Source organism: Amblyraja radiata, chromosome 24 (genome assembly GCF_010909765.2).
Source record: "Amblyraja radiata isolate CabotCenter1 chromosome 24, sAmbRad1.1.pri, whole genome shotgun sequence".
In the NCBI taxonomy this organism is placed as follows: domain Eukaryota; kingdom Metazoa; phylum Chordata; class Chondrichthyes; order Rajiformes; family Rajidae; genus Amblyraja; species Amblyraja radiata.
Genome location: NC_045979.1, coordinates 18,480,241 through 18,495,359, shown reverse-complemented (window position 1 = coordinate 18,495,359; position 15,119 = coordinate 18,480,241). Strand labels below are relative to the sequence as shown.

The window sequence follows — 15,119 nt, the reverse complement described above, 5'->3', positions numbered from 1 at the left end:
TTTGCAACAGGTGAAGCATGACTGTTTATTTCAGTTTTCCAGCATCTGCACTAGTTTGCTTTTGGACTGTTGACAGAATCTCAGTGGAACAGTAGATTTTTGACAGAGAAGTATAACTACTGAAATATTTACAAGGAAACTCTACATGGCAGAAGAGGAATTGCCAACTGGTTCGATGATATATTTACAACTTTGTGGAAATGAGGAAATGAAACCCGCAGACTTCAAAATATTCACTGCGTGGGATATTCTAAAATTACTCCCGTTGGTACACTTTATAACATCATATAGCTTAAAATACCCCAAGGGCATCGTAAAAAATTGTAAGAGCAAGATCCTAGCCATGCAACTTGTAATACAAATTATATAGCATCTTGATTATTTGAATCTGATGGGGATGGATCTTTTGTTTATTTGGTGCAAAAGTATAGTTCAATATGTTTAAAAAATGGTCAAAAAAGTTGATGCTCGACAAAGCAACTGTTTGCAAGGAATCAAATTTCATAGTTGTAAACCTCACGGATGTTTCCCTAAAATGACTGGCCAGAATTCAATTATTATGAAGAGACAATTAGAACAAATACTTCTACCTGGTATGGAGGACAAGGATTATTCAGCCCATTCGAGAAAGGTGTATTTATAAACCCCCAAAGCTCTGTCACATTTTGAGCTCCAACAACTCTCGCCCCTTTCTCCAGCTACACATCATTCTCCATCCAGTAGTGAACAGAGAGTTCTACGTTGAGATCATTTGAGCCTGCTACAAACCAAAATGACGTAGTTTGTCCTAACCATCTGGAGAGAAGTCCTTGTCTTTATACTTGACCTGTTCAGGAACTTAACTTTCACAACATTTGTTTATTGCATAAGCCCAACAAAGGAGACACACACCAAGAGAGCTATGATATGCCCTAGGCATTTATTTTACAAGTTAAATCAGTTGCAGCTCTACAGCAGAAGGCAATTTCTAAATGCCACAATAAAGTTCATATGACATAGAGCAGAATTAGGCCATTCGTCCCATCAAGTCCACTCTGCCATTCAATCGTGGTTGATCTATTTTTCCCTCTCAGACCCATTCTCCTGTCTTTTCCCCCATAACCTTTGACTTCTCTTCTTTCTCTTTTCTCTTTTTCTATTACAGCTTAAAGTTTTAAAAAAAGAGGTTGTACACGAAATGTATTATGTTGCATATTATGATTAAGATGCATGTACAATGCTTTTAATTTTAAAAATATATATAAAAATTAAAAAAACCTTTGACGCCCTGCTTAACCAAATCCTATCACATCTCCGCTTTAAAAATACCCAATGGCTTAGCCTCCACCTCCGTCTGTGGCAATGAATTCAACAGATTCACCCACCCTCTGGCTAAAGAAATCCCTCCTCATCTCCATTCTAAAAATGTTTGTCCTTTTATTCTGAAGGTGTGCCCTCTGCTCACAGCCTCAGAAGAAGAGATATGAAGATAGATCACCATATCTATGATGTGGCTAGCCAAAAACAATGCTGTCTCAAACTTTGAAAAGCCTCACCTGTGAGTAGGTATCTGTGGCACGGTCACCACAGGTACTGCAGCTCGTCGCTCTTCGAGGAAATTTTTTATTTTTTTTGTTTTCTGTTTTGATTTGGCTTTGGTCTTTTTAGGTGACACTTTCTTTGGACTCTCCCCACCTTCTACTTTTTCTTCCTCATCTTCCTCCGCCTCGTTCTCATCTAAAGTGAGGATCTTTTTCACTGACCCCGGCGGGGAGTGAACGTCGCAATACGCAGTCTTCCGGACGCTGAAAGTCATCCCGTTGGCACTAGTTTCTCGTATGGGTTCCATCTTCATGTATAATCCAGCCCGCTGAGCGCAGGTCACATGGAAGGCAGTGTAGCAATTGGCCTTGTGACACTGAATAGAGGCACCAGCACCCTTTTGTTTGCAAATATAGCATACTAACTTCCACCTAGCAGAAGGAATGTTCTCAATGCTGTCTATTGGCTCCAGGAACACTGTATTAGCAAAACAAACTTCTGGTATCCATAGAGCACAAACCACATGAGCCCATCGCCCATCGTCTGTCTGTTTAAACGCACCACCATTATTTGGACACAAAGCACAATCCACAGGTCTAGAAGGAGATTGAAGACAGCAGCGGCAGAGCCATTGTCCCTCTGGAATATACGGTACTCCGTAGCATTCCTGATGTACAGCAAGATTGCAGATATCACAAAATAAGATCACATTGCTATTCTGACACTCACCATCCATACAAATGCAACAAACGGCATCTTCATCAATTAGGGACTGAGGATCACCTTTATTCCGGCTTTCAAAGTAGGATTCTTTTTCCAGTTTGTCCATGAGGCACTCAAATATCTCTTGAGATACTATGCCAAGCACATCACTCTTACGCTTTTCATTGATCATTTCTAGCCACGCATAATCCTCCTCGTCCATATCATATTCAACCTCGCCGTCCAGTTCCTCCACTGATTTTTCAATGTACCTGTAATATGCGGGTGGCAGGGGAGAGGCGTCGGGGGGCTTGTAATCAATAATCCTAAAAGACGGTTGAGGTAATTCAGCACTGGCTCCAGCTGAATGCTTTGAGGTGGTCTCCTTCCTCTTGTCTTTGCAAACTGTTCTTTTGGACTTGGAAGGAAAGAGAGGTTGTTCGCTGTTTTCTTTATTACTGTTACATTCTGTAATCTCTTGAGCAGTCAAATCATCCTCAGCGATAATCTTTAAGGAATCAAATATGCTAATCCTGTGCAGCCTGCCATCAATGTCCACCTCCACCATCCGTTGTGCTTGAGCGTATGTTAATGTTTCTCTGCTTGGTGAGCATTTAAGTCCGTAGGGAGATGGAGAACGACGACTTCCACAATTATTTCTCATCGTTCGTTGTGGATCTTGCATCACCTATAGACAATCTATGAAGCAAGAACATAAAATTGCATGAGGAACAAAATTGTCACTGGAGAACTCTCCTTTATAATGCTTTACAAAAAAATATATTTTCACCCAAGCATAAACTATCAACAACTAGAGAGCAGTCCTGGGCTACTATTTACCTCATCGGAGACCTTCAGACCACCTATAATTAGTGTTTACTGGACTTTATATTGCATGAAATGTTATTCCCTTAATCATGTATCTGTACATAGTGAATGGCTCGATTGTAATCATGTATGGTCTTTCCACTGACTGGTTAGCATGTCACAAAAGCTTTTCACTGCACCTCGGTGCATGTGACGATAAACTAAACTAAATTAAACAAACTAGTATGAAAGAATAAGAATATAATTACTCAAATATCCGTATTCTGGTTTAGAGTCATAGAATCATACAGCATGGAGACAGGTCCTTCAGCCCAACCTGCCCATGCTGACCAAGATGCCCCATCCCATCTGCATGTGTTTGTCCCATTTCCCTCTAAACCTTTCTTATCCATGTAGTTCTCCAAATGTTTAGGTAGACATAACATGTTTCACCTGTACCATTATGTTTACTGAAATGATAAATTTAATTAGCGTTTTAAAAAAGCACGAAATGTAAACAAGAATGGTAGGCAGTGTGTTGGAGATACAAAGCCACAGTGGTGCAGTGGTAGAGTTGCTACCATACAGCACCAGAGACCCGGGTTCGATCCCAACTATGGGTGCTGTCTGCACGGAGTTTGTATGTTTTTCCTGTGACTGTGTAGATTCTTTAAAGGCGTACAGGTTTGTAGGTTAATTGGTTTTGGTAAGTTGGAAAATTGTCCTTAGTGAGTTTAATTTATATGGGGTGATCGCTGGTTGGCATTGACTCAGTAGGCCGAAGGGCCTGTTTCCACGCTGTATCTCTAAAGTCTAAAGCCTCCAATTTCATTCATGACCTTGATTTATATAAAGCTGTATAATTTTAATAATGACTGTAGATACCTAATTGTCTTTTAAAGTATGCCATAGTTTTATTGAAACCAGTCAGGTGGAAGACAGTATTTCTCTGATCATATCGTTGGAAGGATTTTCATTCTCTCATAACAAAAAACGATGACACAAAATGCTGAGGTAACACAGTGGGTGATATAAATAATCTTTATAAAAAATCTAACCTCTCCCCCCTGAACATATAGCCCTCTGCTCACTCTGCAGCAACCCCGACTTTATATAAAATCACCTGATAAGTTACTCCAGTATTTTGTGTCTGCCTTCGATTTACCAGGATCTGCAGTTCTTTCTTTAAAAAAACGATCACAGATTGAAATGACAGACACTCGTCCGGACTACAGATGTCACTAACACACTTATCTGACGAGTATACCTGGCCAAATGTGCATAGATTCCTTCCATTTTGCATGAATATTTGCAAACAGTTTGCAACCTCCAGGAGTCAAGACAAGAATGTTTCATTGTCACATGTACCAAAAAACAGAGCAATTAAATTCTTACTTGCAGCAGCATAACAGATTTGTAAACACAGTACTTGCAATAAACTTTAAAAAAGTAAAAACCTGAATATTAAACAGCAAAATAATTAGTCCTTAATGCAATCACACAGTTGGTAGTTCATAGATTAGTTGGTGTTGTAGCGTTCAAGAGCCTCGTGGGTGTTGGGATGAGGCTGTTCTTGAAATTGGAAACCAGATCCTAATATGAAAGGTAGTACAGGTGCACAACGTTTTATCCGAAAGCCTTGGGACCAGACACATCTCGGATTTCGGAATTTTTCGGATTTCCGAATGGAAGATTTTTAGCGTAGATTAGGTAGGTAGCGCGGGCGGCTTGAAAAGTCTGGAGCGGCTGCCTCCTCCCCGGAGACCGGGGAATCATTGTAAATCATTGCTTAAATGTTAGTCAGTTGGTTTGGAGGGATTTTATGTGGTGGGGGGGGTGAAGGGGGAAACTTTAATTCTTAATCCCCTACCTGGTCAGAGAGGCGGGGAGCGGGCAATGCCTTACCGGGTCGCCGTGCAGTAAGCTCCGGAGCGCTGTGGCCGCCGACTCCCAACATCGCGGAGCTGGGGGCTGCGGGCGGCGCCGGTTGGAGCTCCGACCCCGGCAACTCTACCCCTGGCTGCGCGGCGCTCCAAATCCAGAGCGGCCCGCGGCCGGACGCCTGCAGCCCCAGCTCCGCGATGTTGGGAGTCGGCGGCGTCGCAGCGCTGGGATACCAGCGGGGGGCGGGCAATGCCTTACCGGGTCGCCGTGCGGTAAGCTCCCGAGCGCTGTGGCCGCCGACACACATCGCGGAGCTGGGGCTGCGGGCGTCCGGCCGCGCTGGATTTGGAGCGCCGCGCAGCCAGGGGTAGAGTTGCCGGGGTCGGAGCTACAACCGGCGCCGCCCGCGGCCAGACGCCCGCAGCCCCCAGCTCCGCGATGTTGGGAGTCGGCAGCCACAGTGCTCCGGAGCTTACTGCACGGCGACCCGGTAAGGCATTGACTGCTCCCCGCCTCTCCGACCAGGTAGGGGACTAAGAATTAACGTTTCCCCCTTCACCCCCCCCCCTCACATAAAAGCCCTCCAAACTAACTGACTAACATTTAAGCAATGATTTACAGATGTTTAATTGTCTCCCCGGTCTCCGGGGAGGAGGCAGCCGCTACAGTAGTATAGACCTGGGTTGACAGTGTGTCTTTTCGGGTCAAGTTTGGCGCCAAACGCGAGCTTTGGTGTGCAGGCGACATCCTGGAAAAAATGTCCGGTTTTCGGAGCTTTTCGGTTTCCGGAACTCCGGATAAAAGGTTGTGCACCTGTACTTTAATACACATATCATGAAAAGTCACCTGTTTCTATAGTATGTCTCCAAAAGAATAAAAAGTCCACTCCGCTACAAGTTCACCATTCCCCTATTACATCAATTAAAGAGAAACAGACCGTCCACCCAAAAATATAACATCAGAACCCAAACAACTAAATTCACTTGAATATATAGATTAATAGTTTGTCTATTAGGAGTCATGTTTATTAGTACTTATTAGTTTAAAAGAAAATGTACTGGCTACTTTGTCTTTTCTAAATGTAGAAATAAGGATCCGCAGATGCTGGTTTACACAAAAGGGTACAAAGTGCGGGTCAGGCAGCATCTGCGGAGGACATGAATAGGAGCCAGAAGAAGGGCCCCAATCCAAATCGTCACCCATCCATGTTCTCCACAGAGGTTGCCTGACCTGCTCAGTTACTGCAGCACTTTGTGTCTTTTTGCCTTTCTTTAATGGCGCCCTTCCGAGCCCAGGAAAAGCCTTGTTAAGTGTATTTTTCAACACCAGTCTATATTTATTTCAGCATCCAACCATTTATAATTCCCCTTTAAAATACTGGGACGGTGGAAGTGGCAATGGGAACACTTTCCATCCAAATTCCTTTGCTGCAACCCACCATTCATCTTCATTCTTCACATATCACAAATGGAGATTAGTGTGGGTCAGTTGAAAAAAATTACATGAAAGTTTTCTCCAGCAATTTTGCCTACCTTCGATTCGCATCAAAGCGTCTGTCATTTAAAAAATGTATTGTAGCACCTAAGTCCAGTGCAGAGTAGGCAAAACTGAAGAATTAAGATGACTTTTACATTACTGGTAATTCCAGAATCTTCAAAAAATTCTCTCTACAACCGAGGAACAATAAGTTCCCCATTTATAGGTAACCCACTCCCCTCTGTCCCTTTCTCACTCCTACTGATCGGCCCAGGTCCTCTCACACACCCCGTTCTTCCTACCCAGCCCCACCCCCAGGTTTCTTTCGCCTACTGCACCTGCCCATCACCTGCATACTCTTCCCACGGGTCCTCCATTCCCTCTCTCCGCCCCACCCTTAACTTGGCTCCACTCGTCCTTTCTTATCAGATTCCATAAACTGCACGCCTTTATCATGTCCACTATCACCTCCCACCCTTAGTCACCTTCTACACCCTTTCCTGATTGTCCATCAACCCCTCCTCACCTAGAAGCACCTATCATTTGCCAGCTCTTGCCCCACCATTTTTCTTCATCTCCTTACACTTGCCATCTTTCCTCTACCCTTTCAAACCAGATAAAAAGCCTTTACCCAAATCGTTAACTGTCCATTTCCCTCCACAGATGCTGCCTGACCCATTGAGTTCCACCAGCACTGTTTTTTGTTGCGGTAAAATCTACTCACTCTACAACTGAGTTTTTGGAAACTCTTTATTAACCCAAGCATTGTCCAGACGGCAAACATATTCACATATATATGGTGATAGGTGTATGGAACAAGCTGCCACAGGACGTAGTTGAGGTAGGTACCAAAACAACATTTGTAATGAGTCCAATGAGCTGAGATCCAAAAATCTATAACCTCCTTTTGCTCTGGTATTTTATTTAATTCACATGTTTAATCGATAATGTTTTATTATTAATGTTTTATGTGTCATTCCTGTCACTGTATGTCATGTTGTCACTTGCGGGCAGAGCACCAAGGCAAATTCCTTGTATGTGAATACTTGGCCAATAAACTTATTCATAATACATTTGGACAGGTACATGGATAGAAATGGCTTAGAGGGATATCGACCAAACACGGGCAGGTGGGACTAGTGTAGATGGGGCAACTTGGTCAGCAGGGGCAGGGTCAGCAGGCGGAAGTTGGGCCGAAGGGCCGTGCTGTATGACTCTAATGAATTTTAGGTAGCTGGGTAATTTAATCCATTACTTCTAATCACTAACTTGCTTGAATTTCAGCATGGTTCATTTGCAAATATAAACATCAGTTTCACGAACAATAAGTCAACCCTCCGTGCGTTGTATAGATCAGATTTCTATTACTCATTTCACTTGCTTTTAAACGATCCTAGAGACTAGAACTGCATTTATTTTATCGCTTGTGGCATGAACTAAAAAATGCACAATATTAGTTCAACATTTGTCACCTTTGTGTACTATTTCCCATTGGATATTTATTCCTTTTATATTTTTTAATCCAATCAGAGACAAAAACTGGCAAATGGATAGGATACAATCAAGTTTTTCATCTTGACTACCTCTTGGGCAACACCAAAATTGGAAGGATTAATGATTCGAGGAGCGTCACAACCAGTTACATGAGGATATTAATAAAAACTTTTGAAAGGGCAAGGAATGACAAATTAATTATAAATTTAGCTACATACAAGGTAATGTATTTATTTAATAAAAGTGTGCCATACTTTATTTGGCAGGAAATTAAGAATCTAAATGGATAGAAAGCAAAGTGATCATGAGGAAGATACAGCATAAAAAAGGCCCTTCAGCCTAACTTGCTCACGTCGGCCAACATGCCCCATCTACACTAATCCCACTTGCTCGTGCTTGGCCCATAACCCTCTAAACCTATCCTATCCATGTATCTGCCCAAATGTCTCTTAAATGTTATGATAGTACCTGCCTCAACTACCTGCTCCGGCAGGCAGCTCATTCTGTTTACCCACCACCCTTTGTGTCAAAAAAAAAAAGTTGACCTTCGGGTTCCTATTATATCTTTTCTCCTTCACCTTAAACCCATGTCCTCTTGTTCACAATTCCCCTACTCTAGACAAAAGACTTTGTGCATTTACCTGATCTATTCCTCTCATGATCTTGTACACCATAAGATCACCCCTCATCCTCCTGTGCTCCAAAGAGTAAAGTCCTAGCCTGCACAACTTTTCTTTATAGGTCATCCTCAAATGCACCCTTTCCAGCCTGACAACATCTTTCCTCTAACATAGTAACCAAAGTTGAATGCAATACTCTAAACATGGCCTCATCAATGTCTTATACTACTGTAACATGACCTCCCAACTTCTCTACTCAATACTGATGAAAGCCAATGTGCCGAAAGCCTTCTTGACCACCCTATCTACCCATGATGCCACTTTCAAGGAACTATGTACCTGCACTCCTGCTCTACAACACTCCCCAGAACCCTGCCATTAACTGTATAGGTGCTGCCCTTATTAAACTGCCCAAAAAGCAACACCTCATACTTCTCAGTATTAAATTCCATTAATCATTCCTCAGCCCACCTGCTCAACCGATGAAGGTCTTGCTGCAAAATTTGACAACCATCTTCACCATCTATAATACCACCCACTGTCGTGTCATCTGCAGATTTGCTAATCATGCCTTGTATGTTCCAATCCTAATCATTAGTATAAATGACAAACAATGGGCCCGGCACGTAACCCTGAGGCACACCACTAGTCACAGGCCTCCAGTCGGAAAAGTAACCTTCCACCATCACCCTCTGCTTCCATGCATGAAGCCAATTTTTCTAACCAGTCGACTATCTGTCCGTGGATCCCATGCGATCTAACCTTCCAGAGCAACCTACCATACAGAATCTTGTTAAATGCCTTGCTGAAATCCATATAAACAATGTCTACAGCTGCCCTCATCAACCTTTTTGCTCACCTCTTCAAAAAACTCAATCATAATTGTGAGACATTATCTCCCCAATACAAAACCATGCTGACTATCTCTAATCAGCCCCTGTCCATCTAAATGCATGTATATCTTGTTCCTCAGAATACTCTCTGGTAACTTTCCGACCACAGATGTTAGGCTCACTGTCCTGTTGTTCCTAGGCTTGTCCCTACAGCCCTTCTTAAATGCAGGTACAACATTTGCCACACTCCAGTCTTCTGGCACCTTACCTGTATTTAATGACTACTCATAAATTTTAGCCAAATCACCTGCAATTTCCTCTAGCATCCCACAATGTCCTCCGGTATATCTGATCAGCACCTCCTCAACCATAACACTGACTGCCCTCAAGACACTTCCTTTCTTTCTTTTTAAATCTTTTTATTCGTTTTTTTCCAAAAACAAAAACAACAAAAAAAAGAATAATGATAAACATAACAATGATATTGATACATAGGGATCAGGATTACATTAATAACAGGTATAACCTAAATATGAGTCCAGTGTCAAAATACACATTGAATATAGACGGTCTCTATGTAAATATAGTTAAATGTTTAAAAGAAAACATATATTAAAAAAAGAGAAAAAAGGAAAAAACAAAACCCCCATAAACTAGAAAAAAAAAGCAAAACAGAATCAACAATTTAAGTCCCTGTTTGTCATCAAGTCCGTTCCACCATATAAAGGTAAAATTATTATTATAACGGTTGGAGAGGGGACAATTTATGTCATGTGAAAATGTTGAATAAATCTTCCCCAAGTCCTATCAAATTTAACCAAGGGTTCAACAATGTCACCTGATTTTTTCTAAATTTAAACAATATATCGTTTCAGAGTACCAATGGAGTGTGGTCGGAGGGTTAGAGTCTTTCCACTTAAATAAAATAGATCGTCTTGCAATTAATGTGGTAAAAGCAATCAGCCAATGGGCGGAATGGGACAAATTAATAGAATCTAACATTGGTACCCCAAAAATTGCAGTAATAGGATGAGGGTGTAAATCAATACCTAAAACTACAGAAATAGTATCAAAGATTTATTTCCAATATTTTTCCAAAAGTGGGCAAGACCAAAACATACGAGTCAGTGAGGCCACTTCAGAGTTACATCTGTCACAGGTAGGATTTACATGACCATAAAAACAAGCTAACTTATCTTTTGACATATGAACTCTGTGAACCACCTTGAATTGTATCAAAGTGTGTCTTGCACACATTGAGGAAGTATTAACTAATTGAAGAATCCTCTCCCATTTCTCTATAGATAGAGAAATTTGAAGTTCTCTTTCCCAATCATTCTTAATTTTATCAAATGTATCTATTTGTAATTTCAAAATCAACTCATAAATAGTCGTCATTAAGGCTTTCTGATAAGGGTTCAAATGTAAATTTTTTCCAATAATTCGGTTTGATGTGGTAACAGAAAAAAGGGTAGAGTAGCCTTCAAAAAATGTCTAATTTGTAAATATCTAAAAAAATGTGAGTTAGGTAAATTATATTTATTGGAGAGTTGTTCAAAAGACATAAAACAACCATCCAAAAACAAATCACGAAAAGCTACCAATCCCTTCCTCTTCCATAACAGAAAGGCTTGATCAGTACTAGAAGGTTGGAAGAAAAAATTAGATATGATGGGACTCGATAAGTTAAATCATTCAATCCAAAAAACTTACGAAATCGAAACCATATTCGGAATGTATGTCTTATTATTGGATTAGTCGTATATTTATTCAATCTCGTAATTGTAAAAGGTAACAAGCCCCCTAGAATAGAAACCAATGATAGCCCTTGCATAGAATCACGTTCAAGATTTATCCATCCTGGGCATTGGGAATCTTCTAAATCTTTTGTCCAAAAGACACTTCCATTGACAGCCCCAAGTTCCCCGGTCCTCATGTCTTCCTCCACTGTAAAATCAGAGGAGAAATACTCATTAAGGACCTTGCCCATCTCCTGTGGCTCTACACAGAGTTGACTACTTTGATTCCTGAGGGGTCATATTCTTTCTCTGGTTACACTTTTTCCCTTATAAAATCTCTTGGGATTATCCTTAAAATTATCTGCCAGAGCAATCTCCTGACCCCTTTTGTGCCCTTCTGGTTTCCTTTTTCAGCTAGTTCCTCAGTTCCCAAAACTCCTCCCGGGATACACTTGATCCCAGCTGCCCACACCGGCCACATACCTCCTTCTTAATCTTGACCAGAGTCTCAATTTCTCTCATTCTCATAGCGTCCTTACGCCTTGCCCTTCACTCTGATAAGAACATGCATGTCTTGGACTCTTGTCAGAACACATTTTAATTTTAAAACATCCTATTTTCTCATACGTCTTGTTTCCTTCAAACAACCTGCTCCAATCACTTTGAGCGAGTTCCTGTCTAACACCTTCAAAGTTGGCCTTGCCCCAATTTAGAATTTTAACTCAATCTTAACTCGATTTAATTCTATCCATAACTATCTTTTAAAATAATTTTTTTAACTGCTAACCTGTTCCTTTCAGAAAAACACCACTGACGGAATGGACAAATGTCGGATATCTTTAAAATTATTAGATTTTGAAGCAAAACATTTTTGCAAAGGGATAACCAAATTAAATGTTATGAATGTAGTCTCCAAGAAATAAAGGGACAATTGAAGCAAATAGTATAAATACATAAAAGGGAAATCAAGTCAGCATAAGGGATATGGAAGGGGAAGGTGGTACGAACAGAATTAGACAAGAAAGGGTGTGGGAGTATCGAGCAACACATATATTAAACTTAAACATGAAATTATATAGGTTTCCTAAACAGAGGAACAATTGTAACACATTCAACATATACATTTGCAAGTTTTCACAGTGGCCTTCCCTCCATTGTCGGTTCATGAAGTAATGCCAAAGGCAAAAAGACTGAGTGGCTGTAACAAATGGCAGGCAATCAGCACAAAATTTTATTTTATTCACTGGGCGGCACGGTGCCACAGCACGAGAGTTGCCACCTCACAGCGCCAGAGACCCAGGTTCGATCCTGACTACGGCTGCTGTCTGTACGTTCACTTGTACGTTCTCCCCGTGACATGCGTGGGTTTTCTCCGGGAGCACCGGTTGCCTCGTATACTCGAGGTGACGTACAGGTTTGTAGGCTAATTAGCTTGGTAAAATTTTTAATTATCCCTAGTATGTGTAGATGGTGTTGGCGAGCAGGGATGGCAGGTCGGCTCGGACACGGTGAGCCAAAGGGCCTGTTTCCGCACTGAATCCCTAAAACTAAGTTACAAACTAAAAATATGGGAAATTAGATAATGACTGTATAAACCAATATTTCACAGTTGTGGCAAGTGCATGCAGTCTATCCAGTTTTACTAATAATATCCACTCAGTCAAGTCTTCCCTGATCCAGATTGATAACTTTGGTGGAAATGTGAAGTGGATAAATGCAATTAATCTGCAATTGGGTTATTGCTGAATTCAAAACTCTTGACTAAGTTTGGGACAGCACAATGGCACGGGTGGTAGAGTAACTGCCTCACAGAGCCGGGTACAATCCTAACCTCAGGCGCTGTCTGTATGGAGTTTGCACATTCTCCCAGTTTCCTCCCATATCCCAAAGACATGCGGGTTTGTCGTTTAATTGGCCCCTGTAAATTGCCCCTAGTGTGTAGGGAGTGGATGAGAAAGTGGGATAACATAGAACTAGTGTACAAGTGATCGATGGAGGGTTGAAGGGCCTGTTGCAATAAGTGTAATAGCTGGACAATTAGAAGTTCAAACAAACAGTATATGTAACTATATAAATTAGGAAGTTAGGGACTAGCCCCATGGCTGTGAAAAACCTTGATGTGTTTATATTACTTTCAAAATGAAGAGAAAACTTGTTAATATTTACTGATATTGTAATGTCATCCCTTTTCACGGATAAATCAACAATTCTTGACTATGCATGTAATATAATATCCCAGACACCTTAAGGTTTCTAATCCACATTTTTCTTCACTGAATAACAGACAACTATCAATGAACAGTACAAGATGGAGGTGGCGGGCAAGTCATAGGTTATTTTTTGAAACAGAGATTCATAGGTTCTTGATTATTAAGGGTGTCAAAGGTTATGGGGAGAAGGCAGGAGAATGGAGTTGAGAGGTAAAAATCAGCCATGATGGAATGGCAGAGCAGACTTGATAGGCCGAGTGGCCTAATTCTGCTCCTATGTCTTATGGTCACTTTTCTTTACTCAAGATTAGAGCATCTGTAGTTTCTTGTATCAAATTAATCTGGATATAACCATTCAAATTTTACTGCTCCAAGCATTCAACTTTTCTTTAAATATGCTGGATTTCAAGAATACATAACGTTGCCAAACAACAAAGTGTTGACAAACAAGCTAAGTATTGACAGCAGCATTGTATTTGCAACTGTAAAGTATCTCTTTCCGCATTTGCATGAATCATCGCTCCTTATAGTAAACTGACCTAAGATAGTTAAGTCACGACTATACTCATAACGTTAGCAACGTATTTACACTAAAATGAAAGTGGCAGGGTCTTTTGTTGCCTACCTACAGAAAATACTCCCAGCACCACATTATCACATCTTGTCAACTTTCTCAATGTCTCGAGCATTTATTGATTCAGAAATTCCAGCATGCTATTGTTCCTCAACTAAAAATCGATTATTTGTTTAGACTTTAACAGTAACCATTAATTCAAAAATAGACTTCCACAGTAAGCACCAAAAAGTTATTCAACAACAAGCAGCCAAGTCCAATCCTTATTTGGCGTCCACAGAGGCACGGTGTTGGTTCAAGGAATTAAAATCCTGATCAATCTTTCTCATGCTAATCCAGGAAACTGAAGACAATTCTTAGGCACTTACAACTTCTGACTAACTACAACAAACTGGAGATCAAACTTCACACTTTCCTCAAGTATATGTTTATGCTATTAATTCAATAACACCAAGTGTTGGGTGAACCAAAATATATGGATATTTATTTTACAGTCATTACAAACAGATCTCAGTGAATTATAGCACCATTGTTTTCACATTTGTCTAATTTTAAATAATTTTAGCACAGAAAAATGGCAAAAAAAAAACAAGATATGTACAAAAAGGTTGATGGATATATGAAACATAAACAAGTTGGTGGGATACACAGCAGGTCAGGCAGCATCTAAGGAGAGTAAAACAGAGTTAATGTTTCAGATTGAAACATTAACAAAGAAGACTGCAATTTATTTTCCTTTTCAAGTTATTATGGATATTACTCTTTAGGCACAGTGCTGGTGTAACTCAGCAGCTTAGGCAGCATCTTTGGAGAACATGGAATGGCGATGACCCCAAGCATCACCTATCCATGTTCTCCAGAGATGCTGCCTGAACCGCTGAGTTACACCAGCACTGCACCTAAAGAGTAACATCTAAGAGGAGACCAGGGTTCGATCCTGTCTACGGATGCTGTCCGTGTGGAGTTTGTACGTTCTCCCTGTGACTTGCATGGGTTTTCTCCGAGATCTTCGGTTTCTTCCCACACTCTAAAGACGTACAGGTTTGTAGGTTAATTGGCTTAAAAAAAGGGGAACGTTTCAGTGACAGCAAGACTTCTGCTTTGATAAGAGCATAAAACAAAATCCATCTCATTTTAAAAATCATTAAAAGACTTGCATATTCTTTTGGTTTCAATACCTCACAATGACAAATCTAGAACTTGGAGATTTAGGTAAAGTCTTTGGTTTTGGTTGCACCATGGACTTTTTCACCCTTATG

The 15,119-nt window shown here is 40.8% G+C and overlaps 1 protein-coding gene across 1 annotated transcript in view; it reads right to left on the bottom strand.

Annotated features, from left to right (window-relative positions):
• brpf3 (bromodomain and PHD finger containing 3) overlaps window positions 1-15,119 on the bottom strand; it is a 59,826-nt gene that overhangs the window by 40,097 nt on the left and 4,610 nt on the right. Inside the window, exon 2 of the mRNA XM_033042540.1 lies at window positions 1,536-2,922. Within this exon, the coding sequence (XP_032898431.1) occupies window positions 1,536-2,908 (1,373 nt within the window). The 5' untranslated portion in view covers window positions 2,909-2,922. The remainder of the gene's footprint in view (window positions 1-1,535; window positions 2,923-15,119) is intronic.